At 34.5% G+C, this 12,108-nt stretch overlaps 1 protein-coding gene across 1 annotated transcript in view; it reads right to left on the reverse strand.

Annotated features, from left to right (window-relative positions):
• Positions 1-12,108, reverse strand: part of SPATA17 (spermatogenesis associated 17) — a 125,535-nt gene that overhangs the window by 47,628 nt on the left and 65,799 nt on the right. The window contains exon 7 of the mRNA XM_019739978.3: positions 6,320-6,523. Coding sequence (XP_019595537.2) covers positions 6,320-6,523 — 204 coding nt within the window. The remainder of the gene's footprint in view (positions 1-6,319; positions 6,524-12,108) is intronic.

Below are 12,108 nucleotides of genomic sequence, written 5' to 3' on the forward strand. Positions count from 1 at the left end.
AAAGAATAGCAAGTTTACTAAGTTATTTTTAAGGAATAATTTGTTTTTTCCTGAATTAGAAAATACAAGACATAAGAATACACATCTTAAAGAAACGTTCACACAAGTATAAGTGATTATATTAAATTATTTTAAATTAAGCAGAATTTTCCTCACATCAGAAGAGTTTTTATGCTAGAACTGGTAAACTTGTCATTATAGGTTGCTTAGCTTTCTAATTTTGAAAAGCATATTTCTTCTAATATAATTTTAAAAGAATTCTCTCCTTTTTGAATAAGTAAAGATATTAAAAATGATTCGGAGCATAGCTTCCAAAGGGCACTCCTATAAACAGAAATAGGATACCAAGTATTTTTTCATTATAATAAAGCTTTTAGGTGAACGCCAAATCTTGTATTTAATTGGTGCCCCCCCAAAACATAGAAGGGCCCTATTTTTAATTATTTTAAGTGTTCTTTATTTAAAATTCTAAGTTTTATTGCTTAACAACTTTGAAATAATAGCAACCATTTAATCACACAAATGTATAGCAGAGGAAAGTCCAGAAGCTGCAATGGTGAAAAATGATTTATAACATATCCTACCTTTAAATTAGTAGTTACTTATACTAGTTATTAGAATCCACTGGCTGTCTAATTAGCATCATATAGAGCACAACACAAATCAGAGGTGGCTTGAGATTTTGCTGTGCCATCAATTACTATTGTTTTCTTTTTTCACTACTATTGTGAGAGAAGTGATATAAAATGGACAAAGATTTCTAATCAGATTCTTATCATTAAAGATCTCTTCTTTAAATAGGTTATCACTAACAAGACACAGCTGGAGTTACTGCAAGCACTGAGTGAAGACTGTGGGCTAATAAAAAGAAATGATTCACGCCTCATTTATGTTCACTTATGTTTTACATTAATAGAAACCAATAATAGGAACCAGTTACCATAAAAGTCATGGACCGTAAATAACACAAATGGCAAATAAGTATCATCTAGTACTTTTCACAGCTGGACAGGAGGATTGCTATATTTGAAAGTAGTTAATGAATTTTTATTGGAACTTTACTTTTTAAAGATACAGAAACGTGATTCCAAGTTCATGATTAAGAAATTAAATGAGTATATATATATATATATATGTGTATATATACAGATATATTACATATACATATTACATGTATATATACATGTATACATACACACACATATATATACATATATACACACATACATATATATATATACTTTAGAGGTTCTTAATCTTTTACTTTCACCAATTCTGTTTTAAAAGTTAATATTTGGTTGTTTTATCAGGGGTAAATTACTTCTCTAGACCTTTTTTCCTCATATATACATAATGGAATAATAACTATCTCACAAAATTGCCCTTAAGACAAGTTAAAATAATGTAACACTTAGCATTGTACTTAGAACACAGTAAATACTCAAAAATGATACTGATGCCTTTATGATTATTTTCATTACCATTATTACTAGCGTCAAGAGGAGTTTGAATAAGATATTCAACAGGAGCAGCATCAAATACACGTGTATAAGCCAATGGCCAAGGTTATGACTTTGAAGGGACCAGGATTCACCAGGAGCAATGGCCTTCTCGGTGGCCAAGCTCTGCCTTCTAACCTTTGTTGGTGTATCAGCATAACACACATCCATTTGTTGACTTGCCCCACTACTTGTTCTCCAACTCACTACCATGTTTTCCCGAAAATAAGACCTAACCAGAAGAGAAGCCCTAGCACGACTTTTCAGGATGGCATCCCCTGAACATAAGCCCTAATGCATCTTTTGGAGCAAAACTTAAAATAAGACCCAGCCTTATTTTCAGGGAAACACAGTAGTTCCAACGAGCCTGGACAATGAAAGAGGGGGAACCCTACTCGAGCAGCAAAATTCAGAATAAAGACAGACTCAAGTCACCCTCTGGAGGTTCACTACAATCTTTGTGGCCCCGATGCTCCTGGAATCATGTCCATCTTCTTATGTCTTTCGGTGCCTGGTCCATGTGTTTGTATCTGAGACAGTGTCTTGCCTTGCAGCTCAGCAGTCCCCCTTCCTGGGACTGCCCGGGTTCTCGTTGCCGAAGCTTCCGTTAATTTATATTTCTGTTGGTAGACTGACTGCCTGTTAGAGCTCAAGGGATCACTCATATCAATCATGTCTGGAGTGATATGGGACCAGAGTTTGGACACAGCTTCAAACTTCAGATCTGCTCACTGTACTCATTTCCAAATAGGAATCGTTAGAATGCCCAGGGCATCAGGATTCAACTGGAAACTGTAAACCTCCTTGGACCCTTAGCTAGTTTTCCAAAGTTCGACTTCCTTTGCCTCCCACCAAATCCTGATTATGAGTGTTAATATATTTACATTCTTTTATATTCTTAATAGCCCATGACACTTTACAGTCATCTGACATTTTAAATTTTTACTCAGAGCTTAAATAACAATGCAGTTATTTCTTAAACTTACAACAATTATCTCATGCATTTAAGAAATTCACTCCACTAGTACAGATTGACTGTCAGAGTATAAATATTATCATGCGGACTATAGCATATATAGTCTCTTCAATGTGGTATATACCTTTTTATTATTAGGTTACATATAGGAAATGCAGTTTAGTCCACAATATTAAAAATCTTAATATAACCCCAAGTAAAAGCACAATATTAAAAATCCCATGCTGTGAAAACAGAAAAAAAAGAGGGAAGAAAAAAAAAGAAGGGAAGAAAGACAAAGGAAGAGAGAATATGGTGGGAAGAAAGATGGATTAAGGAAGAATGGGAAGGAAGGGAGGACGAGATGGGGTGAAGGGGAGGGAGGAGGACCAGGGATAAGAAGGAGGAGTTAGGAAAAGAAAGGGAAAAAGAATAAGGGAAGAGAAAAGAAGGGAAAAAAACAAGAGAGAAGGGAACAGGAAAATAAATATCAGTAAGGAACAATATTTTGTGGTATGCTAGATAAATGTAATTGTGTGTGTGTGTGTGTGTACACATATGTATATATATGTGTGTATAAGTATACATATAAGTATACACATATATATCTGCATGACTATACATATATATACACACACACACATATACACATACCATGTTTCCCCAAAAATAAGAACTACCTCCAAAATAAGCCCTAGTTAAATTAAGATCATCAGTCAGACGTGCACTTAGTATGTTATGATGATGTTCCAGAAGAAGATGACATGACTGTATTTGAATAAATGTAGATTGTTGTACATGAAAAAAATAAGACATCCCCTGAAAATACACCTTAATGCGTCTTTTAGAGGAAAAATTAATATAAGACCTGGTCTCATTTTTGGAGAAATATGGTATAAGACTTGGTCTTCTTTCTGGGGAAACACAGTATATATACACATATATATAAGTATACACACACACATACATATATATAGAGTGAATACATATACATATATATATATATATATACACACACATATATACATACACATACATATATATACACACACATATATATACAGACACACATATATATACACACATATATATATATACACACAATACATATACAATCTTTTATGTATACTATTTTCCACACATACATACATATGTACATATATTTATATAAATGTATATATATTTTCTGTATTGTCATATCATACCATTGTGATGTAATAAGATATATACAGAGGGTGCCAAAAAAATGTATACACATATTAAGAAAGAAAAAAAGCGTATTAAAATTACACTGATGGTAACCACTTTGAGCACCTCTTGTACTTGTAAAAGTCAAATGTGACTTGTATTCATCTTTTGTTATCAGTATATATTGAGTATCACAATTTTAATACAGTTTTCCTAACTGGTTTGAGTTGCTGGGCACCCAGTTGGTAGCCAGAGAATCAGGGAACTGGTTGTGGTTTTGGAAGACACCCCATCATGTATCTCGTACATATATATCTTGCACATGTATTACATAAATATACTCATGTATCTTCCATATGGATATATAACCATTTATATATATTTTTATGTACACACATATTGTCCACATATATCTTTTATATAACTATATGTATAACATGTTTCGTGTACATTCCAATTATACTAAATACATATATGCATATAAATGTACATATAAACAGAATGGTATGGGGGGAAGCCATTGAAGTAATAAAAGTGGTTGTATTGAGAAAAGTGCATTAACAGAGATGAAGAGTGAATACAAACCATATTATAAAAGCATAAAAACATCAAAGCAGTGAAGCTAATGTGAAATATCTATATTATAAAACTCAAATAAGCTAATATTAAATGAGTCATGGTTCACGTTGTGAACACCGGAAAGTGTGGCAGTTTGGTTTGAATGACCTCTAGAGTGTTCCCAACTCATAAACATTTATATACCCAAATCTTATTAATCCCATATAATTTCACGTTTCCTATGAAGTTGCATGTAGAATTACTCTATAAATTCCATGTAGTGCCAACAGCTATCCCAGTGAATACAGCATGAAATATGGAATATTGACTATTGAATATACAATGTTATCTGACACTTAGCAAGCATTGAACACTCGATATACATGCAATGGAGATAGCAGAGTTATTTTTTCTTTTTTTTGATGTTTTTTTTAATCTTTTTTTTTTAATTTATTGGGGTGACAACTGTTAGTAAAGTTACATAGATTTCAGGTGTACAATTCTGTATTACATCATCTATAAATCCCATTGTGTGTTCACCACCCAGAGTCAGTTCTCCTTCCATCACCATATATTCGATCCCACTTACCCTCATCTCCCACCCCCCACCTCCCTTACCCTCTGGCAACCACTAAACTATTGTCTGTGTCTATGAGTTTCTGTTTCTCATTTGTTTGTCGTGTTCTTTTGTTGTTTTTTGTTTATATACCACATATCAGTGAAATCACATGGTTCTCTGCTTTTTCTGTCTGACTTATTTTGCTTAGCATTACACTCTCAAGATCCATCCATGTTGTCACAAATGTTCCTATATCATCTTTTCTTACTGCCGAATAGTATTCCATTGTGTATATATACCACAACTAAGTAATGCATGCATTGCTCATTTAGATGGCATATATAAAAACATTACTTGCATTAACAGAAATACTTCCTGGTATTCATGCCCTTGCATGGACTGGACTTACTAGTGTCTAACAAACAGAACGTGGCAGAATGAGATGTCACTTGTGGCATTAGGTCATAAAAAGGCGGTGGCTTCTGTTTTGAGAGCTCTGTCTTACTCTTTCTTAGATCACTTACTCTGAGGAACGCCAGCTGCCATGTTTGAAGACACAAAAACAACCAAACATCAGAGTGACCTTGGTAATGGGTTTCCCCACCCTCTTCTTCTCTGCACAGCTGAGCTTTCCTATGAAATCACAGCCTTGGCTGACACCTTGAATGCACCTTTCTGAGTGATCTTGAGTCAGAGGCCCGCACCTAAGCTGTTCCTACAATGCTGACCCACAGAAACGGTGAGGTAAAAACTGTGTGTTAGCTTAAGCCACCAGGTTTTGGAGTAATTTATTTCACATCAAAAGATTAACAGACACAACTGTTTGCAGGGAACTAATAGTTAGGAGTTTTGGGAGCTTGGCAGCGTGAACCAAACATAAATCCACTTCTGGCTTGATGCTACCTGGTCGCAGTTGTCTAGTCCAGTTTAAATGCTGATGAAATGATCGAACTGTTGCTCTCTGGGGCTTTCCAGACAGTGACAATCATCTCCCAACACACCCCACCCCACTTTTAGCCCTAGGAAGTCATTTGCCAGTCCTGCTTTATTCCAATCCATAGAGAAGATACTTTTTCTCTCTGCTTGACTCTTCCATTGTTTTCAGCCCTCTCTAATTTACACTTTCTAAAGCACTCAAACTTACACTTTTTAAATCACTCAAACTTAAATTATGTTTACAACTGTATATCAAGATATGGATCACCCGACGAGAGATTAAATATATTTGACGATACATAAGATTTTTCTCGCAACAACAGTTTATAACAAGCACGGCTATAAAAATACTTTTACATAAAAAGCTAGATCCTAGCTCCAAACCCTATGTGGTAACTTCATCGTGAAAAATACAGTTCAATACCAAAGAAATGCTTGATTACTTCCTCGATACATATTTTAAACATACTTTATGTTTATTACTTCAAAGTAGATTCTGTAAAAAATAATTTTCCTTTCTTGGCACAACGACAAAACAACAGCAACTTAAAAAACAAACAAACAAACGAAAAACCAGCAAGGATACAATGATTGACAGAATTCTTATCTAGGAGCAATGAGTACCTGACACTGTTTCCTGTCAATGGGTGGCAGAAATTCGGACCGAGGAAAGGATCGGGCACTAGTACAAGCCAGCCAGCTGCTGAGCTGAACGGAGCGCGTCGGCTTAACCTGAGCTCTTCGGTGTGTTAAAGGCTTTGCCTTCTGTAGCCTCAGCTCCCATGGATCAGGTTCCTTTCTGAACGGTGAATTGTATATGCCGGGAATCTGAAGAAAATAAATTAAGTTTGATTTTTTTTTTTTAATCTTTAAATAAAAAGAAGATAAAGTGGAACCCTAAAATGTTTCATTTGTTTCAGGACTATTTTACACTACCACTGTAATTCTGAAACGGGAGGTGAATTTCAGATTTATCGAAGGAGATGACACAATACTCATGCTTCGTCTTCACTCCAGACCAACAACTGCAGAATCATTCAAGGTTGAAGACTAAATATGCTAAAAACGGCTGAGCTATAGCTTCTATCTGCCACACAGGACCTATTTTATATCATTGTACTTATGAAAAACATACGCAGCAGGACCTTAAGTGATTTATTTTGTATCTAACCATTAACTATGCATATGTACATGTAACCATACCTGTATGTCACACATTCACTCACACAAATTCAAGTACATATGTTTGAACCTGTTTTAGGTACAAAATGTGGACTCAATAAATATTTGATTGTTTGAGTGATTATTTATTACACAACGTAATTAATGGAAGCTATTTTAAGTACTTCAAAATAATAATTAAAGTGAATACAGACACACACACACATATACAGTATCATTTAAAATAATGTGCTGTATTTTGTATTCATGTGGTCTGAGACTGTACTTCTGTAGTGTCATGTTACCCTTGTTGTTCCATCATTGACCTTGTCACACCGCGTCAAAATAGTCAAGACTTACTTGGCACAACACCTGCTATGCAACAGAGGTTCAATATATGTATATATGACACATGTTAAATTCAAGTTCAGCAGATGTCCATTGTCTGAAAATTCAATGATGTTTGAATATAAAACCATATTTTGATACCCTTTTAATATATACAAATGCATATTCATAAGGAAAAGTTACATTTTAAAGGACAATATGATTTGTTCGGTTGCTCTGTAGACACTCTAGACTAATGTAAAGAATGCATCTATTGAACCTGTTTTTCCTGAAAATGTGCTTTGCTCTCATGCCACCATCACGTCCACAAATATTTCTGGTTGCTACATTTACCTCCTGCAACCAGTTCCAAAGTATTATGATTAATTAGCATAGTTGTCTTTGAAAAACTATTCTAGAAATTTTTATATTTGTAGCCCAACACTTTCAAAGAATGTTCACCTCTACGTAATACCAGCCCACGCTACGTGCCGTTCCCCATCCCTAACACTTCCTTAATAGCCTGGGGATAACTCTATCACAGTACCCATCACATTGCTTCATTCTTATCTTTGCGTGTGTCACTCTTTGCGTGTGGCAAGGCACTCAAAAAATGAATGTTAAATGCTTATCTAGAATAACAATGCACCCTGCAGAAAGGCACATGAAGCCTCTCTTTTCAGTCGTTTTCCAAAGACACATAAATACGTTAGTAGAATGTTTGAGGTTTATTTCAAAAGCCTATGACTTCTTTCAAAGAAGCTATAGATTACGTACCCTTTTATCTTTCTTTTTAAAACATTTTAATTAAATTTATTGGGGTGACATTGGTTAGTAAAATTATATAGGCTTCAAGTGTTTCAATTTGCTTTTGAGCACATTGTGATTGAGAATCAAGTTACCACAGACCCACTTGAATCATCTCCAACTCAACTATGTTATAATCGAGAACCGAATTTTATTAGATAAAATAAAGTTAATGTACACATATTGACATATTTTTAAAATATTTTGAATTGGCTCTTCTTTGAAATGTTTTTTCCTCTATATAATTCATACAAGAAAAACTGTTGGAAACATTACAGGCAATTGTTTCAACCATTTTTAATGTTACATTAACATTCTCTCACTATACTATTAAATATAGAACAAGGTAGATACATAAACAGATAGATAAATGATCTTAATAAAAGAAAAAAAAATATATATATACATATATATTCAAAACAGCTTTCAGCAGATAGTAACTTTTGAGTGAATGGTAATTTTTAAGATAATTTTAGGATGCTTTTCTATGATGAGAATGTATCAATTGTAATGAGAAAAAAATAAATATTATATTAAAAAGACTGTTCTGACATAAAATATAACTGAATCTACATAGTGTCTGAAAGAGATATAAGAAAAAACCATTCTGTTTAGTGACGATCTAGTTAAATCAAAGTCTGTTAGTTTATCATTTCCACAACCTTATAGATTTAAGTAGGAAAATACACAATTTAACTAGATTATAATTTATGCTTTAAAATATCTATCTACCTGAATATCTGCTACCAGCTATTAACTTTACCCGCATTAGAAATCTTCTTTGATCTTCTCCATTTGCATGCACATGTATACATAGGCTAGATGGGAAATGCAAATAGATCAGTAGACATGATAGCTTTCTTAAATTATATTTTGCAACCTATATGGAGACCTCCTCATGTGTATTCTCTTTGCAATTTAAATCAAATACAGATAGAAAATATATTTTAATTGAATTTAAAATGTATCATTTAAAATCTTCAAGGTGTCAGTATTTTAGAAATTAATTTAATACATTTGCTAACTTAACGACGGTGACCAAAGTCCAGCCTTCCCTCACTCCCTATTTATTTAGACTGATACAGTATTCATTTAATTATGATTCTTTAAGTAAATAAAACAAACTTAACTTACTACTGTCTCAGCTGCTGTATTCCATAATTTGTAATCCACTTGTGAGTAATGGTTTGTTGTTGATTTTAAAAAATATTACTATGAGTCACAAAAGACAAAGTTAATCCTAAGAGACTCTGACATATTTTTCAGTTTTCCCATTTTTCACAACTTAGAAGGGCTACTGCCAAGCTAGCTTTTGGGACTTCATTTTCAGCAATAATTTTCTAGAGTGACCAACACTATGGGGAAATCTGTGCTAACTGTTTAAAAAAAAAAAAAGCCTACAACTGAGTTATTTGCAGTACTGTCATGCTAACATTCAACTCAATAAGACCCAGGAAATCTCAGGAGAGGACTCTGCTAATAGCTTCTTACTGACCTCCTTGCATCAGGCCCGGCTGCTGACTGGTGGCCCAGTGGTGAATACGGCAAATGAGGTGTGAAAGCACTGATTTTTTTTAAAGGCTATGATTCTGACTCGTCAAAAGGGAAAAAAAAAAAGGCAATGAGTTATATAATAGATATATATTTTTCTTGAATTCCCTCCTCCAGACCCTTCATCATGGGAACTTAAGCATGACCTAGAATATTAATTATGGCAGGTTGAGCACCGAGGAAATGTACCGTTTGTTACCCAGTCACCCTTAGCGTTACATTAATAATTCGAACTATTCCATATTTCTAACAAACTATCCGTTGGTTCTTTTTGTCTCAGTTTTCATTCTTACACTTAAGTGTTATATGGGAAAGCACTTTTAAAACGCAATGGATTTGAAAACAAATGGATATACTTTTTTGTATTTGGAGTATCTGCTATTTTATCTCATGAAGAATGTTTTTATGGTCATTTTCCACTCATACACTGACCTTTATTTTGTAATTGCCTGGGGGAAGCCATGTTTAATTTTTTTTTCCCTTCTCTTTGTTATTGAGGTTTACTTTTAAAACAAGTTTCTGTAAAATAAAAAGAATTTGAAACAGGACTGTGTACACCTATAATATGCAAAGTACAATTACTAGTGTTTCAATGTCGTATTTTACCATAGGAGAATAGCAATTTCTCATGATTTCAAAGTCACTGCTTATTTCAGGAATGAGGAACTATTAAGAATACAGGATAGGTGGGAAAATTCACGTTTTATTTTTGCTAATGGCAATTTCACAGCAAACAGGAGTCCCCGATTCCCCCCCAAAAAGGAACAAAATTAAAAAGGATTTTCTTGCTCCGTGATTCAGAACTTGTCAATACTGGGAGAGCCAAACAGTTTCAAAAGGAGGGCTGTCTACAATGTGTGTGAGTGTTAAGTTTTAACAAAAACTGCTTTTTAAAGAAATAAGACAGTAAGCAAGCACAGAAGAGCAGGAAAAGGAAAAGTGGGCCAGAGCCCTGTGAATGAGATATTTGCCGGGGAGGAGGCTGTGGAATCAACACTGACCAATGCACTTCGTCATAATTACCAGGATATACTAGTGCCAGGGGATTGATAAAAACCCCACTCAGCAAATAATTGCCCTGCTGTTAGGAGACAGTCAGAGTGTTAACACACTGTCACAGTCCAGCGTTTAGTAAGATATTCTACATTCAATTACTCTTGCTGAGAACTAAAAGGCAACGTGGTCATTTCTCAGAGACGGCAGTTCTGCTGCCACATGCGTTTCAGACAATAGTCATGTTAACCTCAGATACAGCACCCCAGATGGAATAAGAATTCCATGGAAACATCAGGGATCCACAAAGAACATGCTTGGTATAGAACTTAGATCTACGTAAAACAAGATTAAAAAAAAAAAAACCTATTACTGATTACAAATGCTTTTTTCTGTTCTTTTAGTTAAGAAACAGAATTTTTAAACGCTCTGAGTCAAATTATAGATGGGTCACATTAAATGTAGACCCCCAGAATGTAGCTGGCTTTTTTAGGGTAACAAATGATTTTTATAAATCATTTTGCTATCTTAATCACTATTATCACATATTAAAATATTCTCATGAAATATTGATTAAAATGAAGAAATTTAAATAAGATACCATTCTCTACATAGTAACTCAATTCAATAATATTAAGCATCTACTAAGTTAGAAACAGTTTGCTGGATTTAAGGTGGGTGCAGAGATGAATGAAAAGTGATTGGCCCATCATGCTCTTCTCTGCGGTGGGGGGAGGGTGGGAAAGAGAATGATTTTGTGACTGACAATAACATAACAAGCCTGCAATAAGTGTCCTTTAATAACTGTTGTGAAAGAGGTATACACACCAAAGGCTGTAGTAATGGTGTATGTCGTTTAGAAACCTCTGGAAAAAGTATCTGAATTTGGCTAAAGATGAGTAGAATTTTGGCAATCAAAAAAAGGCGGAGAGGGGAGTATTCCAGGCTAAGGTTAGGGAAAAATAAGGACATATTATGGGAAAACACAGGGTCACTGTTCACTGAATATTATGTTGGCCAGTTTAAGCCTGAGGCTATAGTCAGAGATGAGTTTGCAAAGATAAAGCCGGTCTAAACCCTAGGAGGCTGCAAGACTGCATTTAATTCTTCATATAATGGGGATCTCTTGATTTTCACATTCTCCTTTAGCAGGTAAACTCAGGAGGAAGTCTGAAGCAGGCTCCACTGTTGGACAAAGCTCACAGAAAAACAGACTCCATAGAAACACACGCAAAAAACACACTTTGAAGAGACAGACAAGCTCCAGAATTAGACTTGGATATGGCAGAGATGTTGTAATTATCAGACCAGGTATTTAAGTCAACTATGATTAATAAGCTAAGGGATCTAATGGATACAGTAGACAGCATGCAAGAACAGATGGTTAATGTTAGCAGAGAAATGGACAACTAAGAAGGAATTGGGAAGAAATACCGGGGATCAAAAACATCGTAACAGAAATGAGAATGCCTTTGATGGATTTATTTGTAAACTGGACATAGCTGAGGAAGGAATCTCTGAACTTGAGCATATATCAACAAAAACTTACTAAACAGAAGGGCAAAGAGAAAAAA

Source organism: Rhinolophus sinicus, chromosome 6 (assembly GCF_057876585.1).
Source record: "Rhinolophus sinicus isolate RSI-liver-muscle chromosome 6, RSI-T2T, whole genome shotgun sequence".
Classification (NCBI taxonomy): Eukaryota; Metazoa; Chordata; class Mammalia; order Chiroptera; family Rhinolophidae; genus Rhinolophus; species Rhinolophus sinicus.